Here is a 22996-nt window from a genome sequence, read left to right as displayed (position 1 = left end):
GCTTCTATAGAAATTCCACAAACGTAGACAATGCCTAACATCATAGGATACATTTATGTTTCCATTCAGTTGAAGGTACTACATAAAAGGATGTTTTTATTTTCATTTGTGTTCTGGGACCTTGGAAAAAGAAGCTGCCTCCTCACCTGCTGGGAAAGGCCAAGTACAGAGGAGGAAAGGGCTCTTTTAAGAGGAGAAATTACAGCCCCAGAGTGACACCTCGGCTCTAAAGAAATCCGTGGAAACATTCATACCGAATGCAAAGTCACTATTTCCTCCTCTAAGTTCAAGCATCCCCATTCCTAACTTCAAATCAGCAATAAACTCTTTCACCAACCTGCCTCTCCATTTCATAAAATGCCCATGAAATGCATGTTTGTAGTTGTTGTGTGATGAGTTAAGTTACATCTTAGTGTGCAAATTTCCCCCCTCATTTTAAAACGAAGTTTTGTGGCAGTAGATAATGTGTCAAGTTTGCAGTAAATCACTAAAAAAAAATATACATGCTACCCAAGTTGCCTCATTATTATTATTACAGATGTAAATACACTTTTAAAACCAGCAAACTGTGTGTAACCATGCCTTGCTAACATCCTTATAAAATCTGAGAGCTTGTCAAACAGCTCCCATTGTAGACAGTGCCAAAGCCGTTCTACAGATCATTAAAGGCCAGTGAAGATAACCATCTTGTCTGGCCTCCTGCACATCACAGCCCTGCTAATTTCAGCTAGAAGAGGCAGTGACCCTGATAGGCTTATTCAATGAAAATAGATGATGCTTTAGTATTTTAAGACACACTCACTTTTATTTGAGCCCACGTATCTTCCAAAGCCACAGTACTTCTGAAAGAATCATGTTTTTAAAGTACAAGGCATATGAATAAAAAACATATAATCAAACAGACAGGGACAGCACTTGAGGTGACGTAAATCCAGAGCTGACACCCACTATTCTTTGCTCCTGGGCCAGTTTGTATCCACTGGGCCAGAAACTTTACTCCCTATGGTCGACTTGAGAAATCCAAGTGGTTGACTCCAGGACTCTCAGCACTATCCCAGACACTGTCTGTGTACTGGTAATATTTGATTTACACTTGCAGCTCCAGTCTCAGAGAAACCCATTATGCAGGATATGCTCAAAGATGCGTGTTTTACTTCACAAGACTTATGCTGTGATTCACAGGGAAAACCTGCACAGAAGGCACAGACTGGGATGTTATTGCTCCAGCTCCAATCAGCAAATAGTCACTGAAATAAATTAACATCAGCATCTCATGGAAGTCCCTGCATGAGGAAGCTGGGCAAGATTTATTCAAGACCACAATCTCAGGAGCAATTCATCAGAATCAAAGGTAAGCCAAAAAATAAATAAATGAAAATGGGCCCAGCTAAAATAACAAAGCAGCACGGCCAAGGCAGCAGCCACGTGACAGCCAGAGGCATCTCCAGAGCGATCAGAACAACTGTCCGCAGATCTTGCCAATGAGCCAGATGCTGCTGCTGGAAGAAGGCATGTGTTGATATAAGCTCAGAGATGCGAGATGCTTAACACCAATCTTCACGATTTCCATGTGGCTGCCAAGCTTCACTATTATGCCACAAAGAGATGAAAACAAACTTCATAAAACACACGTAGATTCTACATGACATCAAACTCCCCCCACCCTCCCCTTACTACTCACAAACCAGCTATTTGGGTGTAGCTATAAATGACCTGATGCTTTTCCTGAGTTAACAACAGAACCAGGAAAGAATATAGTTGGCTAAACAGTTTGCTGCGCACACACTCCAGAAAACCAATGAACTTATCATACTGTATAGGAAATTCCCATCTTCCACACCAATTAGTGATCCAACAGTGATTGATTTTATAATCCCAAACTTGACCTACAAAGTGGCTTCCTCTGGGGCCAACTTTCCATTACCCAGCATGTGGAAAATTGCATACGGTCAGTGCACTACGAAAACCAAGGAAAAATAAGTGCTATTTAAACCCCAATTCTACCGTGCCTCCACATTCTTGCTTTCCTAAGGGAGATGCACTTTTGACAGTTACTTCCTTTCCCTGCCCCAACATCCTATCTCCACCATACACCAGCTGGGCACTCAATCAAAACAGAAACAACAACAGGAACTAGCAGCTACTTATTACAATAGGATCAAAACATTTCTAGGCACTAGTGCTCTGCCAAGTCACTGTCCTTGAAGACCCTGCCGCAATCCACTTCTTCCCTCCCATCGCAGACACCATTACTGAAAGTGGCTCCACTTCAACCTGAAGCACCACGTATTAAAAATCATGGCCTTTTAATCAGAAGCCACTCGGTGGCAGGCAGTAACATCTCAGAACTGCAGGAGGCAATGAAACTGGGCAGCAGAAAGGTGAGAAAATTAACTGGCCAACAACACAGGCCAATGTTTATCCTTTATTTTAATCAAGCTAACATTAGCTCCAGTCTATAAAACCAGAATTGCACTGCACACTAACTACCAGCATAATCACAGAAACCACACTGCAATATGACTACTGGACACTAATTATATCTTATAAAGAGTTAAAGACAATCAAGTACATGTAATAAAGATTTATATGCAGTTTTCCACTGACCTGGAAACAGCTTCATACACTAATAAGTTAACATTACTGCCAGGAACAAAGCAAACAGTTACATCTACATGACAAAATACATGGAACACAAGAGCCAGATGTTGGGTCCTTTCATCAAGGAAGCAATTATTTAATTCCTAGGAAAAGATTCTCTCTCTCTTTGTTCCATCAATACATAATATTGCTCATAAAAGATCCAGTCCTGGCTCCAGTCTGGGTACAAATCTGCAGTATTGCACAGGACCATGAAATAAGGGTCTCCTTTTCTCTCCATGCAGTTGCTTCTGGCCAGTAAGCACAGGGCAACTGGAGACATCCTCAGACCGCATCCACATCTCCCTGTTCCACACACAACAGCGCAGACCTCAAAGTGGGTGCCAAGAGAGACTGTGCCTCCCTCACACCTCTCCAGGAAGGCTGGTTCTCCATGGGTGAGCATAACAGGGAACACCAGGGAGCTGCCCACACTCTCCATCATAGCAGGTGACCTCCAGCTCCCAGACACAAGGGGTTCCTTGGCCACCAAACTAACGGCTCCCCACTCCAAGCACCACTGAGAACTGCTGGTCTTTGGTGAGTCATTTTGGCCATACCCTTCTCACCCGTTGTCCTCCTCCCAAATGACAACAGCCATCATTTCTCACAGGTGAACACCCAATAGCCACCATCAGCGGCCACCCAAAGATCATAGAACAGTTTGGGTTGGAAGGGACCTTTAAAGATCATCTAGTTCCAACCCCCCTGCAATAAACAGGGACATCTTCAACTAGATCAGGTTGCTCAAAGCCCCATCCAACCTGATCTTGAACACTTCCAGGGATGGGGCATCCACAACTTCTCTGGGCAACCTGTTCCAGTGCCTCGCCACCCTCACAGTGAATAATTTCTTCCTTATATCCAATCTAAATCTACCCTCTTTTAGTTCAAAACCATTACCCCTTGTCCTATCACTACAGGCCTTGGTAAAAAGTCTCTCTCTGTCTTTCTTATAAGCCCCCTTTAAGTATTGAAAGGCCACAATAAGGTCTCCCTGCAGCCTTCTCTTCTCCAGGCCAAACAACCCCAACTCACTCAGCCTTTCTTCACTGGAGAGGTGCTCCAGCCCTCTGACCATTTTTTATGGCCCATGCTCGGCCTTACCCCAGAGTGCTCACAGAGGCAATAACGGTAAATATTTACACACTGGTCACATCCATAGGCCCAGCTGGGTCTAGGCCCCCCTGTGTCAAACTCGCAACTCTAAAGCATTTAATGATTTTACCAAAAATCACAAATTACACAGTACTCTACACAACAAGCAATTCAGCATTTTTGCTAACTACGCTATGGACATCGTAACTGATAAAGCACACCCCTCTGCAAGGCTACTCTGAGGTTGTCGCTAGATAAAATAGCCAGACTCAGCCTGAAAATACCGTATGTAAGGTACACTCCTGAACAAGGCACAACAGATAGAAGCACTTAATAAACAGATCCATTAACTAGGAAACATCCCTGCAGCAATTAAAACTTTGCAAAGTACTACAATCTACACCTGGTTATTGCTCTGACATCTGCTTCAGTTTTCTGTGTGTTTGTAAGTTGGATCAAAGAGAAAGATAATTGAGTTTATGGACATATCATGACAAAAATTACAACAAGGTACTGTTAACTGTTCATGAAAAATGGCATAAAAACTCAAATAAAGCATGTGTACTGTTTGAAATGCTTAAAAGTTACCGCATTTTATAATGAACCATATACAACCAAATGGTGTTTCTCCTATTGCTGAAGAATAATTTTATTCTGAACTAAGGTTCCCATCATAAAATGAGAGGAAATTCACAGCCTGAACACTCGCAGTTGTGCTGAGCACATTTTTAGGCATATGGCAATTTTATAATGGTCATTGGGGATGAAGAGCTAAAATTCCATTGCAGGCCCTGAATTTAAGATGTTTCACATAAAATTGCATATCTCAGGAAACAAATAAATTGTTAAGTGTGCAACCTCAAAATGTTACAGCCAATATTCAGCATATGTAAATCTGACTACCTTAAAATATGGATGCTATTTTCAGTACAAGGACCCAATTACTTTATAAAGGGTCCAAATAAGTAAAAAAAAATTGTCTGAAGGCATCATTAAAAGAAAACAAATATAATGAGATCTGTCTTAACTTTATAAAGTCTGAGTTACCTCGACATTATGCAGCCACAATATGTGATCCAACATTCCCAAGTAAATGCCCTGATTAGTATTGTAAGTCTGTCATTTAAATAGTTCCTTCCTGTTTAAAATGTAGAAAGCCAAATGCATTTTCCCACCACTAAGCATTGTGTAAGACTCCTTTCTCTTCCAGCAAGCTGGCTGAAGATGGATGAGCTTCCAAACTGATATCATTTTTAATTACGTGTTTTTGACTCATTACTAATTTCCTAAACATGTCTCTAATCTTGCAGTGAAATCTCTGAGCGCAGTAGGTGTATCCACATACATCATGCTCTAGAAAATTAATATGAGATAATGATCAGGGCTGCCATCACAACATAACCTGAAACAAGCAAGATACACTAGAGGTGATACATAGTCGTTAGATTCTGATCTCAAGTGTTTCTGGAAAGCAGCTGTTAATGGATAGTTTCCCTCCCTCCTACATCTTGGAGCCAGTAACGCAGTTATTGGGGTCTGGGAGAGGGAGATGCTTCAAGCAACCTCGCCTTTGTACTTTCCACCAGGCAGTTACAAGCTCGTGATGCCCAATGTATATTCACCCCTTCACCCCCTTACCCTAAATACCCCACCAAGAAGCACCGTTTGCATAAGGGAGCCATGATCATCTGCTCCTCTACAGCAGATAAGCACAGGTATCCCAGCTCCCTCCTGCCATCAGGGTTCCAACAGTTCCCTCCATCTAGGACAAGCTCTCCTGGTGGGGCTGTACTCTCCAAAAGCACAGGAGAGCAGAAAGCATCAGAGGTTGCCGCACCCACCAAAGAGGTAGGAAGGCACGTGCCCACACACGCCCCATGCACCGAAAGGGGTCACCGAGCAGCTGCCTGCATCAGATGCTCTTTTGGCAGGCAGGAATCAGGACTATGTATAGACCCGTCAGCTTAGGTCAACTAAGTGCCAGCCAATAATGCACACGGAATCTCTCTCATTCCTCAGGTACCTCTCACTACCTGAAAGGCATTGCACACCTAAACGTGTTGCAGCATTCTTTCCCCATTAAACCAACAGGGCAAGATGGCAACTTTTAGGGGAAAAAGAAAAAAAAACCAAAGGGCAACTGTCACTGGGCTTTCTCCGCAGCTAAACGCATCACATACTAAATTCTTAAGGGACTGATGCTTTCAGCACACCAGCTGCCTTCTCGTCAGCTGACACTTCCCAAATAAAAGAAGAAAATCCTAGGAACTGTTCAGAGTGGCTGACATTTAAGGAATCAAATAAAGCAAAACAAGATAAATCACAAGCACTTAAATAAGTTTATATCTTCTAAGTGGTCTTAAAATATGTCACAAGTATGACTGCCCACTTAAAGAAAAGGGATCACTGCTGTTTCACAGTCAAAAACATGAAGGTAGAGACAGATTAGAAATATAGTTGAAGTATACGCACCACATTAATGCACATAAAAACCAGTGCATATATAAGGAACACCAACAGGAGGGCTCTGGTATAAATGCATGCAACTCACTAGTCTGTAATCGCATGCTGAGCAAAATGCATATGCTAAATGGGGTAAGTATATCTAAAAATGTAATGCTAGCTGACTTGCCCTAAGTCCCTAGGGAAGCCTGTAGCACAGACAGTGTGAGTAGGCTGGAGTTGAGATGTTTCACTGTACTCACACATGGTCCTATGGAAGCTGGCTGATGGAAAAATTACACGATTTCACATTTTCTTCTCAAAAAAAGAGTCAACAGTTTCCCAAAACTGCTATCAAAATTTCATCCTGTTTTTCTACCTGCTGTCCATCTACTGACCAAGATCAAAAGCTTTAAATCCAGCCTCGACTTCCTCAAGAAGTTGATGAAGAAATTTGACCTCCTACAAGAACACTGGTTCTTCTTGAAAACAAATACTTCTCTTCTACTAAACTTCACTCATTCAGCAAAGGGAAGGAAAAGCTGGGGGATGCCCCCGTTTTCTCTTTCCCACAGCATCTTGAAAGGACCATGAAGAGGACAGGTATAAACTCAAAGCTTCACTGGAGCTTTGCTGTGCACCACCCAGCCCCTTGACTGGAACCAGCACCCACATTGGTCTCGTGATAACGCTACACTGTGCAATGCAACCCTCCACCTCAGGTGCAAATTAACTGACCGCTGAAGTCAAGGCAAGCCTTTCAAGTGACTTCACCAGGTTATGACTGGGCTCCTACTTCTTTTTAATTCTCATTAGCATTTGCTGACAACTCCTTTACAACCAGAGGGACAGGTTCTTTCTGAGAAGCTGTTTTGGCTGCCCCAGCTAATGCCTGAATCCACAGACTGAAGCAGGTCAGATTATCTACATGTATCAAAGACAACATTATGCTTCATAAGCTATTTTTCTGCTTCAGTAAGGAGTAAGCACGTTTTTATTTCTTACTGTTTACCCATTACCTCACCAAGTGGCATTATTGTTAGTCTTTGAGGCTCTCCTAGAATAGGAACGTATAAAACAGGATTTCCTCCAGCTCTGCATACCTACTTACTCCAGAGTCATTAATGACATAGGACTGGATGGAACAAAGACTTAACATCAAATGAGCATTCAAAACAGCTGGGAACAAAAATATATCTGCCTGGAACACTGCATCTCTGCTTTGTGTTAAAAAAAAAAAAAGCCGATGAGGCACAAATTGGCTTTAAAGACCACTTTTACAGGAATTTTTTCATGAGAAAAATGGAAGAACTAAACACTTGCACGTGGGACGTGTATCCCAGTGGACTCCAAATTAAGTTTATAGCAGCTTTTACACAGCAATCTGCAAATCAAATTGTCCTTTTTACTGGAGATCAGAAGTCACTTCACTGCTGTCAAAAGGAACTCTGCAGAAAAGATCCAAGTCCTGCACAAGAATCCTCCAAAAACCCAAACCAGCTACATATTGTCTTCCATGTGATTACAAGCGATAGCTGAAATATCCAAGGGTAGGTAACACTGCTCAACTCTGAGACTTTTAAAATACCTCTAACCAATATTTTAAAGAAAACTTATAGATGTAACACATATATATGTAAGATATATGTGCATATATATGTATATATGTAAGAAAATATATGTATATATGTAAGAAAAATAGAAGCAATACTGCCCCAGGATTCATAGAAGTTGATTCCTCAGGTTGTTACACCATTTGGGCGTCGGATGGGCACATTTGTTAGAAGGACTCATTCCCCTGACGGAATGTGCTTCCCAGCAGAGCCAAGGCCGCATAGCAACGCACCCCGCAGGACACGCTGCTGATAACCCAGCATTAAAAAGCAGCACACCCTGCTCCCTTCTCCCTTCCCTCCCCACCATTCCACAGACAGACAGGGTAACTCAGGATATTCTTTCATTTGAGGCTACCCTGCAAGCACATGTCCCCTGAAAATTAACAGGAATTTGGAAGAAAATTATGGGCAAACAATGAAAAAACAAGCCAGAGGCTACAGACTGTCCATATAATTACCCTATATAGGGCCAAAGTGGGTAGGACATGGAAGAAATAACCCAAAAGCTACAAGGATACTGCTTGGGTTCAGTGCTTAGCATCCAAAATTACCTTGGCAATCTCTTAAAGACCTCCATACCGGTGGTGTACACAAAAGCAGAGGCAGCCAGCAGGCTGCGAGAAGCACACAAGCAATGTAAGGATGCTTGAGGAGAAACACTACTGCTCTGTTTAACGCTATCAGCTCCTGCCTGCCTGAGGACATTTCCTACCTCTACCTACAAACAGTGCGATTCCCCAACCATTAAGTAAACAGTCTTTGAAGATAACGAAGCTTACTCTAATCTCTCACTGATGTCACTCCTGTATTGTACTCAGCTGAGCTACAAGACTCCTGGGTTAACTAACTCCTCTGTAAAATCAGGATTACCATAACTCTTTGCTCGTGCACAGACTTAAGGAATCCTGTCGAGGTACAGAAAGACGCAGATTTTTCACACAGTGAATCTACATTTTTTCTTGTTGAAAAATCATAGACATTTTTCAGCTCACTCCTTTAGATGTAGGTGAATCGCTTCTGTACCATTATGCTTAGTGAGATGACCTTCTGTACCAGACCTTTTACCACTTCCAAAGACAGCAGAAGTACAGCCTTTAGTAAGGAGGGGATGCCCTGGACTACTTTCCAAGACTGGCAAACGGGGCTGTTGTTCCAGTGGCAAGAAGATGGACTTAGCAAGAGGAATTAAAATGGAAACTACAAAAAGAAAACACAGAAAAGTAGAAATCTTCCAATGCATCACCTCAGAGAACAATGCCTTTGTGTTCTCACTTGTGTTCACTTCCCAGGGTCAAGTGTTTATTCTGCATTGCAGTAGCTATCTACTCCACACTTTTCATTGCACCCAATCCTACAAGAGTCAAGCCCTCCCACAGCAATAAAAAGCTCAGGGAAGAACTCAGGCTGGGTCAGAAAAGCCAGCCCTGCATATAACATATCTTTCATGTCATCAAAAGACTTGGCAATAAGAAGCTGAAACCCAACTAAATTCTTACAGCACAAATCAGAGCTATTTTGCTCTTGAGCTGTGTGTGCTTAGAAGCAGCCATGACTGGAATAATAAAAGGATATACAGCACGAATCTGCAAAAAGGGGCTCAAGTTGTGGCTGAATATTCACGCTCAGTGTCAGTCCCCAGGCAATTTTCTTTTGGAAAGTCTGAATATTATCAGCCTGGGTTGTTTGCCTCTTGGATAAGCTATGTCTTAGTTATAACGAACAGATCCTGGCACTATTTACACACACACATACAGGTGATTACATTCCCACTGAACAGAAGAATGAAGAGGATGTGCTGGAAAAAAGCAGACAGAGGTAATGATACCTACACAGAGAGACGGATTTGGCATACAGACATTGACCCAGTTCTGCAGTCTGTCTTCCTCTTCATTTCACCAGTGTAAATCAACTGAAACTACATAGCGCCAACAGGCTTCATTTTCCACCTGTTAACAAAGGTTTTCAATTCCACTGTCAATAAAAGAACCACAATGCAAACTGTTATGAAATGAAAATCCAGTGCCATATGTAACTGAAGACAGAAGAGAGACATACAGCCAGATTCAGGACAACATATTGCTGAAAATACTCTTCCCTAAACCCAGTCATGGCTCCCCAAAGGGTTATTACCAAAGACACAACTACTTTCCACTGCCAGACACCCCACTGGGAGCCAGTAAGGCCATAAGCTGAGGCCAGGGTGTTGCTACTCATGATCAAACTGGCAAACACTAAGCACAAAGTCCACCCTTCCATGCAAACAACAGAGAAACCCATTCACAACCTGTGTTTCACAGGTACAAGATGGCAGGCTGAGAAACTCTCTAAATCACACAAATATTTTTCTAATCATTTAGCTCTGTGTGGAGGTCTCAAATTTTAAACACAAATAAAAAGTAACTTTACCAGGGACCAGTCAAGCAGCAGTAAGACTGCACAAGGTGGCAGGTTAAAGCATCTCATATTTATAAGAGTATAAGCATGAAATTCAGAAAGGGCCCCCAGGGATCCCAATGCAAGACATGAAGGTGTAATTAAAAACCATAAATCCATCAAACGAAAAATATGTAAACTTAATACATTAACTCATATATTTTTCTTCCATGACCACATTTGTCTTACTCTACACTCCTTTGGAGCCTACAAATAAAAAATTAACAATATCAGAAGAAATATTTCTTAATATGTGGAATGTGAATATCAATAATAAGTGTTTTTTTACTTTATTCTTACAGGTAATTGCTGAAAGAAGCTCTCAGCAGACTGCTGAGACTCTGCATATTATAAATTACTTCAACTGTATCTCCTCTTTACAAAACCCACAAAAGGACAATATCTTACAGTGTTTCCGTGCCACTCAATCATCCGCACAAAATTACCCTTGTGCGAGCTTGTTGGAGGAATGTCAAATGTACTTGCCTTTCTTTGCAACAAAACCTTCAGAGAAAGACAGCAAAATAGCTCACTTCTGCATTCACAGTTATACAAGCTACACTAACACCTGAACATTTTAACTGGAGATTCTGGGTTTAACTTTATATTTAATTACAAGCTACAGGCAAAATAGTTACAGGCCAAATCCTGGCCTGTGTTTCACCCACAGCATAGTTTTCAAGATATCTTATAAAGGCTCTGCAGCACCTGTGGTTCATATTAAGGCTAAGGCACTTAGCCTTTTCTTCTAAAAAGTGGTATTTGGGACAAACCAGCCCTTCCATCTCCCGCCCACCTACCAGAAAAGGAGCACCAACATTGCCCAGAAATGACAGTGGCAAAGACACTTGAGCCTCGCCTGCATTCTTCAAAGGCCAAATTTTGTAGAGCAAATTTGTTTCTCATCACTGATGCCTGTTTCCTTGGGACCAGATGGCCCAGAGCCAGGCAGCGGTATGGGAACACCTCTCTTCCTCACAACGCACTCACCATCAGGGCATGCACGTGGGGATTATGTGACATTTTCATCAAATATTGAACTCCATTTCCTCTCTGTTACTGGAGCACTTGTTCTCACAAGTGGAGCAGCCAGGTCCCTATACAAACAAACACATGTACACGTGTTCAACACAGAACTGATGAGCTATCACAACATGGCTAACGTTTCTCAAATAATACCCAAGTCAGCCAAACATCCTTGTTTCAAATGCTCAGCAATCACTTTTACTAAATCCAGGCCAAAACACTAACACAACTCTGCTGCTCTTTCAACACAACACACAGTTGAACACCAGCAGAGGTTGGCATGCTCTGTCCTAGACACTTGTCCTAAGCATACTCGCCACATGGGATGCAAAATCATCCTTGCCCTAGCTGCCAGGGATTATTCCTTTGATCATTTGGACGTCAGGTGCTCTGGCATCATTAGTCAAGCTTCACCTGCTGAACAGAGGGCAGATCTGTCCAACTTTTGCTATTTGTTGCAGCTGAAAATCATTTACTTGCATGAAACAGGCCATGTGGGATGCCCCCAGTCTGGGCCGGTGACTGGTCACCCAGGCCTGGAAGAGGTCTTGGCTTCTGGAGCCACCTCCACACCAATGTCTACCAAGCACTCCACAGACGAAGCACAGAGCACATTTATAAGGTTTGGCTCTTGGCCACTGAACCTTCCTGGGAACTGTGCCATTGGTCTCTATAGCCTGGCTGCAGTTGGACAGTAGATACAAGCAGTTGGTTTTACACTCCACACTAGACAATTTGGTGTTAAAGAGAGGGTCTGTCACAACACCGGCATGTTTTGTCCAGAGGCACTCAAAGAAGACCCAACAGCTACCAAGGAAAGAGCTGAATGCTTTCGCCACTCCACACCAAGCAGTACAGAGAGCCTCTACAGATAACCCAAAAGTAGTAAGGCAATTGAAACAAGGATGGCCAGATTTCTTGATCGTACAAGCCACTTGCATGTCTTCTTATTTCTGACAGCTGTTAAGACTGCCACATCCCAGAGAGTCCCTGGAGATAGCCTATGGTCTGGGGATGGCAACAGCTCCTGCTGCCGTTTTGGGATGGGAATCGGACGTGTGCCACCGGTCCAGCATAGAGCCATTGATCTTAACCACCCCAGCAGGCTCACCTCCTCCAAAACACTCAGCAGTACTGCTCTGCTGAGGGCTGCATGATGTACCCTGGGCATAGCCACCACCTCTGACCTGCTCAAGAGCCATGTAAGATGCAAAAGCAGGAGACAACCCCTGCAAAAAAAAATTTACTTTATAAAGCTACATGCAAAGCTGTAGGAGACTGCTGTACTCTGAGGTCCAACAATGCCAAAAGGAGTAAATACATGCTACAACACACAATACAGTGAGAACAACACAAGGCAATTAAAAAAAAAAAAAAGAGTACAATACAAACTGAGTACATCTAACTTCCCCAATGACTTAAAACACAAAGCCAAACGCTGCCCATTTACAGTATAATCAGCACTGATCAATATATACACACTGACAGTGACACAAACCATGCTGTAACAAATTGTATGTTGTGGTAAAACAGGAAACACATTTAAACATAATCTTTTGAATGCTGTGAGAACGAAGACTAATGCTTCGCTTTCACAGTTAATGCTGAAAGCCAGTCAATGCCCAGCGTAGCCAGAAGTATCACATTTCAGTTTTGTACCGAAGGCTTCCCATCCCATTCACCAAGCAGTGTAAAATCCCTCAGCAACATTAGGGGAAGATTTGCTAAAGGCTAAACGAAAATTGATCATTTTCCCACAGCCATCCGGTGTTCCAATCAATTCTGCACAGGTATCGACGTATGGTAATGCGGGCCCAGCCCCAGCTGAAACTTGGAGCAGCCTGCCAAACTCCAGGAACGCTGATCAAAGACTGATTTTAAGGCTTGACTCAGAAAGAAGGATAATTGTGCGCACCTAAGCCTTTTTTTGTGAGCAAGTGCTGAGATTTTGCTGATTCACTGTATGTTAGGGTGATGTATATGAGAGTCAGACTCTTAGTGATAAAACAAACATGCAACAACGGCATTATGCTGCCTAAAATAGGTGGATATATTTATACCAGTTAAACATTCTTTCTCCAACATGAAAATGAACATCTGCCAGCTATGCCTTAAAAGCTCATGCAGCTTCAAAGCAAAGAAGTCAGTCCAAAGAACTATACACCACAAGTTTACATTGACTTTAACTTATCCTAGAGAAGAATACATTACTCCCGCAAACTGACATATCCCCACCACCCCCCTTGCTTGGAATAATCATTTGAAGCTTTGTTCTTGGGTTCCTCTACAAAATTTTCCTTTTTTCCATTTAAAAATAAAAAGGTTTTAATGAAAAGTTAATAAGTAGCACACTTTGGCATAAACTTCAACAGCAGTAGGAGGGACTGAAGCGACTAAAGAGTTCCCAGTTTACTACGAGGCCACACCACATTTGCACAAGGCAGCTTTCTAACTTCATCACAGGGAGGCACAGAGCAATATGCAGATAAACTCCTTTTAGATAGCATTAGTACAGCTCTAGTCCATGCTCCCTGAGATGATCTGATACCTGCTACTTAGGCAAGCTCCCCTTTGCCTGGACATACACCACAGCACCTTCAGTGACTTTACACAGCCTCACCACTCCCCTCCTGGTGAACTGGCAGATTTTCAGGACTATCTGTTACTATCTTCATGGCTATTTGAAGTCCCCGGCTTTGTTTGCTGTATGTTCTGTAGCAGAGACCCCAGCACCAGAACCCTCTCCCCTACCCCCAGAACTAGAGACACCCGACCTGAAAGTTCATTTGCCAGTCAGAATCCACCGGTTTCTGTGTCTGTGTGGCATTATATATTCTTTCTTATTATGCATATTACAGGAGCAGTCAGCCCTACTAAGAACAGCAGTCAATGATGCTCAATGCCATCCATACAAGCCAATAGCAAGAGAGAGAGTTCCCACAACAACAGCAACAAAAAATTACTGGAAATGGACAAAAGACGGAAGCATTTTCTCTCTGCTGGGCCAAGGAGAAATTAAGCACATGGATATTAAGCAGCTTGTCCAAATTCACAAAGTCAGTGAAAGATCTAGGGATTAAATTCAGGTCTTGCATCACTGCCCCTTGTCTAAACGGGACACAGTTCCTCCTCTTAACAAAGGCAGCAGGAGGCATGATTCTCCTGAAAACAAGGCTCAAGTGTTCTCCCATTAGCCACTCATCTGAAAGATTATACAAAATTAGTAGACACTTGTAAAAGAAATCAGCCTGTTCCTGATCATGAGCATAGCCAGCGGCAGAGACAAGACTCCGGCCTTCCTGAAGATGCCTTCCATGTGGGGATATACTGGACGCGTAAGCACAAAATAGTTATTCCACAGAGCTGCAGGTCTGAAGTCAGAGAACAGGGAGACCAATCCAGGCAAACCAAATCCAGGCAAACCAAATTCCACAGACTTCCAGTAAATAAAAAAATGAGGATACAATGCTCCCAAATGGAAAGCTGCCTGCCATACTCAATGTGAGCAATATCCAAATAGATCTAGTTCCTGAAGGTAATCCAATTTTGAGAAAGGCAAGAGCATCGTCATAGAAAAATCTTCCATAAGACACCCACACATTTCCAGATAGATTCTCCTCCTCTAGCCAGGGTGAAGCAAAATCTCCGCTCACTTTTCACGACAAAACGTTCATCAGCCAGCTGAAAACCCAGGGACTAACTGGCTCTTCTCTACATCAGCCTCCTCACTGTGGGAAAAAGGATTCAGACACACAAGAGTGCAGTTACCGCAGGGTACCCGGGCAGCAGGAGACCCATGCAGCAACTGTGTACATGGTAGGCAATCCTGGTCTTGGGAAAGAAAAATCTCTTGGTGGTTTCAGCCATCCCCGCTCTAATACCCTGCGGTGCCAGGTCCAGAGCAGCAGCCACTATCAGCTGCTGTGGGCCGGGGGAGAGGAGGATGACTACTGCCTCCCACAACCTCGCTGTTAACAAGTCAGAGGTTGGGATCACCGTAGGTGGAAACTCTTGGCAAAAACAATAAAGCAGCTACTACATATTTCAACAGGTTCAAAGTAACCTCAGATGTTAGGAGCAGATGCTCTTTTCCACCCCCTGGGATTTTGAAATGGTTTATGTGTTTCCTCCCTTTTCCCTAATAGGGCAGGGTGCTGAAGGAATTAGCTACAGAAAGAGCCGCAGCAGTACTAATTACCGTCAGCTACCCAGGAGACCGCAGTACCTTGAGCTAATTGTGCAATCCCCGCTCCCCCACTTCAGATCCCCCAGTGAGACGGTCTCTTGCCTCCGGCATCTGAACTGCAAGATAATCCTGCTCACCTGTATTTTAAAAGGGCATGCTTGAAAATCCTAAATGTCTAAAGCAAACTTATTACAATTAGTTTCCGTGGCCTATCATATAGCATGGGGACTACTGCACTGACTGGAACAAGGGAACTGCTCATGTCAACACATTTGACACGGTGTTGTCACTAACCCCGTTATTAGACTGCACACGTACCTGAAATCCACATCTGAGCTCATAGCCCGAAGCACTCCACAGCCAAGTCTCTGCAAGAGTCTCTCTCACAAAATTAAATATTAAATGTGCATCTCAAAAAAATGCCCCGTAGTTTCATATTTATTAACTAAGACATTACTTTTCCACTTACGCATTTTTGAAATGTTAAATATAGAACGTTTTAAGGTGCATTTAGTGCTTGTAAAGAGCCCTGAAAACTGGATTCCTCTAGAGAGGAATCTGTAAAAGACAGTTCTCCCACTCAATTCCCCTTATCCATGTCAACCCAGTTGCAGAAAGGCCTCCCATGAAAAGAAAAAAACAGCCCCTCAGTAACAGAGGACCCCAAAGTTAGGTAAGACAGCACAGGGTTTCTAAACCATCACCAAGACTCTCAAATTCCAGGTGACCATGCCACTCAGTAGGAAAGGCTGACCCATTAATAGAAAACAATGGGCATGGGAAGAAAAACTCTACAAAAGTCAGGGGTTGCTTCTGAAAGCTTAGACCTATTCCACGTCCACCTCAAATGTTGAGAGACATCCCCACGTGCTCCGAACCCTTGCTCTTTCAGGGAAGCATGAGCCTGCAGGCAAATGCTAAGGACACAGAGCCCTCTCCCAGGCTCCTCTGTGTGCAGCACAGGCTCCTGAAGCACACAACAGTGAGGAGACAGGTACCGGCAGCCAGGGATCGTGCAAGCTCTCCTTGCTACTAAGCCCTGCTGACACCATGCCATCAGAGTGGCCAAGGTGGGAACAACAAAGCATAGCTGGCCCTCGCACATCAAGATCACAGTCCTCAATCCCATGCCTGTCGTCTTAGCCTGGTTTTCCAAAGCAATGAGGACTGCTTCATTGCCCTTCTCTCCACCCTCCTCGCTGCCAGCTCTCCTAAACAGCTTTTGAACCTGTCAAATGATCTGAAATTGAGGTAAAAGGCTCAGAGGAAGTTCCTACAACTTCCACAAACTGGCAGTGAGAGAAGTTGGGCAGGACCCACTTGTTACTAACTGTTTGACAGAAGCCAGATGGCCAGGCAGTACTAGCTTACTGTCAACCAAACAGTATGTGTGCAGCTCCACAGATGCGGAGAAGGTGCTGCCTCTTATCGAGTCGTTGGGGACAAGGAGGAAGCAGCTGGGATTAATGCAGAGGGATGGGGAGAGCAAAGGTGGTGAGCAAAGCATCCATCCTACCAAACCATCCTTCCTCCATTCTGCTGCTTGTGGAAACATGGGGGTTATTTAGCATACAAGAGAAACCCACAGGAAAGAGCATGCCCTTCTCAAAACTTTGTTCTTCATCTCCCCTTCAGGTGATGCAATCTGCAGCACATACAGGTGTACCAGGAGACCATCGCTTTGATCAGAAGCAGGTGTGGTGGGAGTTCAATCCAGCAGCACTGCGTGGCACCTGCATGGCTGCGACACGTCAGTGCAAACAGTGCGTCTAAAGCCACTGCTATCCTCCCCTTTTTTCCAGAGAAGCTGAGCTTCCTCCAACTCTAACTGGCGAAACACAGAGCCCTGCCAAGGACACGGCAGGCTAGGACTTGCTTAGCTCCCTCAAAATGATTCATGGTTTGTTAGCAACCAAAAGCATGATCTGTCCTGGTCACCAAGACTCTCTGCAGACCAGGGCTGGCAGCATGCCTCTTTGTACCCAACCACAGCTTACCCAGTCAACTGAGAATACAGAGAATGCTCAGGTTTTTTAGGTATCAGAAAAAAAGCATTGTCCATCCCACCAGCAATAAAGAGCCCACACTCGCTCCTTTGTCCCTCAAACTCCCGGGAAGCCGTTCAGTGGTGTGCCTCGTGTAACACACAGTGCAGATAATGCAACGGGGGGAAAAAAAACAGGGAAGAAAAGAGGATCTCAAAAACTAGGACAGCCAGACCTCGGCTGAACTCAAGCTACCACACAATATGCATGTTTCTGCCCCCCTCAGTGCTGCCTCCGACCCCCGCCTGCGCTGGCAGTGGGTACAATACAAACTGCTCAGGCTGCAGGGGTCGGGGGTGAGGGTGGATGGGGACAGGTGAAATGAGGTGTCTGAATCCCTGGGCTCAGAGAAACACAATCCTCAATGCTAATCACTTCCAAAGGGAACTTCCTCTGATCTTGGCCTCCTCTCAGTACAGATAAAAAAATTATTTTATTCCAGTATCACTGGGTACAATTACGACTCTTCTATAACCAAAATATTTATACCAGTATAAAACCCTTCTGTGGATGTAGTTGTATCAATGTGTGCGTTCCTCATACTGAAAGAGCTTTCTTCCTCTGCTCATAAGGGATTAGCTAAAACCATTTTACAGTAGCTGTATATCCTTAAGGCTATTGCCTGCGCTAGAGGGAACGCAGAGTTTACTTCCTACAATGCAGCTGCAGGAGCACATCTCTCATGTCGGACAGTCCCTGCCTGTCCCCTTCCTTTCCGAGACACACACCTCGCTCTGACATACACCTCTTTAGAAATGACAGCGCGTTTGGGTTTACCGAACAGGGTCATCACGCAAATTAATTAATTAGCATTTGTGAAGCACTGTGAAGATTTTAGGTGCTAAGTATTATTATTACTAATTTAATCTACATCCCTATTCATTCCTCAGCCTCTCCTGTGAAACTGCCAACAGTGATGCCAATTAGCGGTAATTGTTGTGGTGGTTTTGTGACAAGGCTATTTGCCAACTGGGAGTGAGACAGAGACCACCAACCCATTTCCCGTAGATTGGCCCACAGCTGCCAACAGCAACAACTTCCAGGCACAACAACCTGCTCTCGACTCCAGCCAGAACCCTGGAGGTAGGAGATCCTGTATCCCATTACCAGCTCCCCAGGGACAGAGCCTGCAAGGCACATACAAAACTTTTAATTAGGGATAAACCAAGGCACCTTTTTTTTTTTCTTTCCCTCCTCCACTAGTTCAGTACATGGCCCAGCAACTGATGCTGATACTGCAATACCAAAATGCTAATCTGGAATAATTTCAGATTAAACTTTGCTCATTTCCATCCTTGCTTGATGAAAATCACATTTAGATTCACACACAGGCCTCACTGTGGTGGCAAACTGTAAAGGCAGCAGCAGTAAAAAGAAGGGAATTGACAGCGTAGGGTGCAGTAAATCTTGTGCTTGGAGAACTGTTAAAGAGTTTTAACATAAGCAAAGAGGTGTATCTTTTTATCAGCTGTCCACAAAGAGTTGGAGGACTTTAAAGAGACACAAACAACTAACAGTATTCCGTAATCAATGCACATCATCTGAGCACCAAAACTTTAAATTATTTATATATTTTAAATACGTCTAATTGAAAGGACAGCAACACATAAACTTTATGAATCATAGCCCTCGCAAGCAATTAGATTTGTTATCCCTGCAGACTGCAAACAGTAGGTTGGCTTTTTATTCTAATGTGAATTCAATCTCTTGTCAGCTGCCCCACGCATGAGAATACACCTTCTCTCTTTCATCAGGAAAGATATCAACAGCAGGAAACTAGCCCTTCTTTCATCTCTGAGGCACCCACCCACCTTTCCAAAGGGTTTTCAACCAGGTGTGGAAATCTTTCTGAATCTGTGCTGAAAGATCCCTTCATTATTACGGCAAAGGAGGTAAATCCTTTGAGAGCAGCGTGCTCCAAGCAGTAGCTTTCTGGTGTTTACTCATCCAGTAGCTGCTTAGTTTGACAGTGCGTTAGAAGAGCTTGTAAGAAACTCTTTAGACTTTTATTGTGTGGGCATGAAACTCTTACGGAGAGGAGCTGCTTTTTCAGATGTCTTGTTATATAATTAAACAAGAAAGGAAGGGGGGGGGGGGGGGGGGAAGCAAGCTGCCTTTCTGGCACAAACATTACACCGTGCTCAACCTGCCAGCATATTGCATCAGATTCCCACTGCAAGGCCAATTCGCAGCAGCTGAGTAGCCGAACCCCTGCCTGTTATCTCCCACTAACCTACTTCACACACAGAAGGCAGTAAGTAGGACTGTTTATTGCATCTTCCTTCCTGAGGAGCTGCTCACTACACCAGGATTAGTGGGGGGGGTGAGCTTGCAATTAGGCTAGAGGTGTCATAAGCATTAGAAAATGTATTTTTAAAAAATTTTAAACATCTAACTCTACAGCATGCTACTCGATAAGTAAACTCCAGGTATCTGTTACTCTGTGATCAGGCCTGTTGAGGTTCTGACATTGTGATGACTGCTATTTTATTATGTTCCTAGGCATGCTTTGAAACCCTGCAGAAAAGGGGGATTAATTTACCCATCATCGAGTGCTTATCAAGGAAGTCCCCTGAGACTTGGAGGAAAGAGACCACACAAACAGGCCTTTGCTCACAGGTCTCCTCACCTGAACACCTGGCCAAGCCCCCTGACTCTCCTGCACCGGCGGCTATTTTTCCCATGACAGAGATCCGCTCCCCGATAGGACACTATTCTTTACGGCAGAGGCCCACCCCAACAAGGGGAGCAGGGCTTTACGTGCTCCTCGCTGAAGCAGCCTATCGCATGCACTGCACAAGGGGAAATTAAACTTCTTTCCACCGTTCGTGGCAATCCAGAAAACAAAAGGTCCAGCTGTCCTGAATTCAATAAGATAAGATACGTGACCTTTTACACCGCAGAAATAAGAGCCTGCTCCGAACCTAGCAAGTCAATAGACTCCTGTTGATTTCAAAGCGCTTTGGATCCGGCCTGAAAATACAAACCTCGCTGCACATTCGGACACCGCTCCACAATGCACTTCCAAACAAAACTATATTTAGATTCAATGGGAAATTCTGTAGATCATACAGGAACTCTTTGAATGAAAATGAAGGTCAGTAGGGTTTGGCTTCCTCTTCAGACCCTCCCCCCCATTCTTGCAAACATCCAGATAAGAATTGTTTAGAAAACAATACATTACTTCCAAATGTTATCAAAAACCCAGCACACGTTTTGTGTGCCCTGGAACAGAATCTCAGGGTCTTCTGTTGCATTTTGCCTTCTCAGCTAATCCTTAGGATCTCTTCAGGTGTCTAGGCAAGACTGTGTATCAAGACTCTGTATTTTTTCCACCTGTATCACCTTTTAAAAGTTTTGTTTCACGTGCCCTCAGTAAAGGACAAGGGACAAGAATAATAAAGACCTCTGACATACAGAAAATAAACACGGAAAGAAAAAATGGGCGGGCAACTACAATACACACGAATAAAGCTGCACATGTGTTAAAGGAAACCTCTGCCACGCTGATGCACTTTCTCCGTTCACTACCAGGTATGAAGGGCCATCGTGAGGCACAAACTGGAGGAAAAGGACACAGCCCCGGCTTGCCCCAGTGACACTGAGGGCAGGAATGAGCCCATCAATCAGCCAGGGAGGTACTCTCAAGCACCCACACAGCAAAAGCCCCGCAAAACCATCCGGCTCAAACTTTCCTCCAGCGCCACAAACACGAGTGTGTGCTTTTCAGCTGCATTTTATGGGCTCCTGGGAAGGAGGACCTGAACCGCAGCTACCGGCAGCTCCTCGTAGGGAGGATGAAGGCGCTGCAAAAAAGCCCCGCTGCAGCACGGAGCCGGCATCCCCGAAACGGCGGCACCAGGGCTGGGAAGCACAGCCCTGCAGCGGGGACGGGGAGCTCCGCTGGCACCGGGGCTCTCGGAGCGGCTCTGGGGCTCGACCGCGGGCGCGTCCCCGACGGCGCCCGCACAGCCTCTCGCCTGCGCTCCCGCTCCTCTTGCCAAAGTCACTGTTACGTTTTTTTAACTGTCTCTGGCAGACGGTAACTGGAACAGAGGGTGAGCGTCCAGCCGCACAGTTTCGCTTTTCGATAAAGCCCGGGACGGGAAATCCTTGAACTTCTGAAGAACCCTCCTGGGTTGGAAATCGCCGGCTTTGCCGTCGCGCTCTCCTCCCAAATCCGCGGGGATGTACACCTGACCCCGCCCGGGCTGGGGGCCAGGCTCCGGCGGCCCCCGCGCCCCCCATGCCCCCCCGCCTCCCGCCAGCGCCCGCCGGTGCTCGGCGCTGTACTTACCGGCGGGGCGTTGGGCGGGCAGCCGCCGGCGGCCAGCCGCGCCGCCTGCCTCCTCAGCTCGGCCAGCTGGGCCTGGCAGCTCCGGCACCAGCCCCCGGCCGCCGCCCGCTCCAGCGGCCGCGGCTCGGCCCCGGCGGCGGCCCCCGCTCCCTCGGGCGGCGGGCGGCTGGCGCAGCGCTCCTCCTCGGCGGCGGCCGGCGGCCTCTTCCGCGGGGAGAGCTCCCGCACCGCGCTCCCCTCCGCCACCTGCGGAGAGAGCAGAGCTCAGCGCCGCCGATCGCGGAGGCGACGCGGCTCCCACTCCCCTCGCGGGGAACACAAGGAGGGGGGAAAAGGAAAAGGAACAAAACGAGAAGCCCAGACGCGGGGAGGAGTGTGGCAGCGACTTACCCCCGGCGCCCGGGGCTCAGGGCCCAGACCCTTCCAGCCGGCGGCCGCGGTCATGGTAGCGGGGGCTGCGCCCCTGCCCCGCGCCCCGCTGCGCTAGTGCGGGCGGCGCGGTGCCCGGCGGCGCGGCCGGCCCGCGGCGCCCATGGCGGGGCGGGGGTCGGGGGTGCCAACAGTGATCTCGCCGGGTCCCCGCCGTCCGGGCTGCCGCGCTAGGTGATGTTGCCTCCCATGTTGATTGAGAAGGGAGTGAAGTTTGGGTTGGGAGAGGGAGGCGGAGTGAGCTCCCCACGGCGGCACGGGGAAGGACCCGGAGCACGGGAGCACGTCGGAAAAAAAAGCTGGAAAAGTGCTCGGAGGGCAGGGGAGGAGGGGCTGGGCGGGGGCGGGGGTGGGGTAAGCGGGGCGGGGGAGCCTCGGCCAGGGCGGGATGGAGTTTAGGTTTGGGGTTTTGGGGGGCGGGGGGAGATGCCTTTTCATAGTGACCCTACACGATAGTCCCAAACCGGCGTGACTCCTTCCCGCGGTTGCCCCCTTCACATTCAAACGCCCAAGTTCCTCGGGAATGGGGAAAAAAGGGCCGGGGTGGGGGTGCCGGTCCCGCTGCGGAGCGCGGGGGCCGGAAAGCGGCGCAGGCGTCGGCCCCCGCCGCGGGCGCCGTGGGTGCGGGCCAGCTGCAGACGGGGCCGGGGGACTGGCAGGGGCCGCTCCCCCCCTCCGCCCCCGCCGCCGGTGCTCTCCTACGCGGGTGGGGGTACGGTGCCCCCCCCTCCGCGGGCAGATGCGCGGTGCCGCGGGGCACAGCCCCGCCGGGGCCGGCTCCCCA

The 22996-nt window shown here is 46.1% G+C and overlaps 1 protein-coding gene across 2 annotated transcripts in view; it reads right to left on the bottom strand.

The window, feature by feature from the left end:
• KIF26A (kinesin family member 26A) overlaps window positions 1–22511 on the bottom strand; it is a 101490-nt gene extending 78979 nt beyond the window's left edge. Inside the window, exons 1-2 of one of the 2 annotated variants that reach the window (XM_072866001.1) lie at window positions 22174–22511; window positions 21784–22029 (exon numbers count right to left, since the gene is read on the bottom strand). In XM_072866001.1, the coding sequence (XP_072722102.1) occupies window positions 21784–22029; window positions 22174–22227 (300 nt within the window). In that variant the 5' untranslated portion in view covers window positions 22228–22511. The remainder of the gene's footprint in view (window positions 1–21783; window positions 22030–22173) is intronic. The other variant, XM_072866002.1, reaches the window with a different exon arrangement.
• Window positions 22512–22996: the final 485 nt, after the last annotated feature.

Source organism: Ciconia boyciana, chromosome 6 (assembly GCF_034638445.1).
Source record: "Ciconia boyciana chromosome 6, ASM3463844v1, whole genome shotgun sequence".
Lineage (NCBI taxonomy): Eukaryota > Metazoa > Chordata > Aves > Ciconiiformes > Ciconiidae > Ciconia > Ciconia boyciana.
The sequence above is the reverse complement of the archived record's forward strand: the minus strand, read 5'-3'. Positions and strand labels throughout refer to the sequence as shown.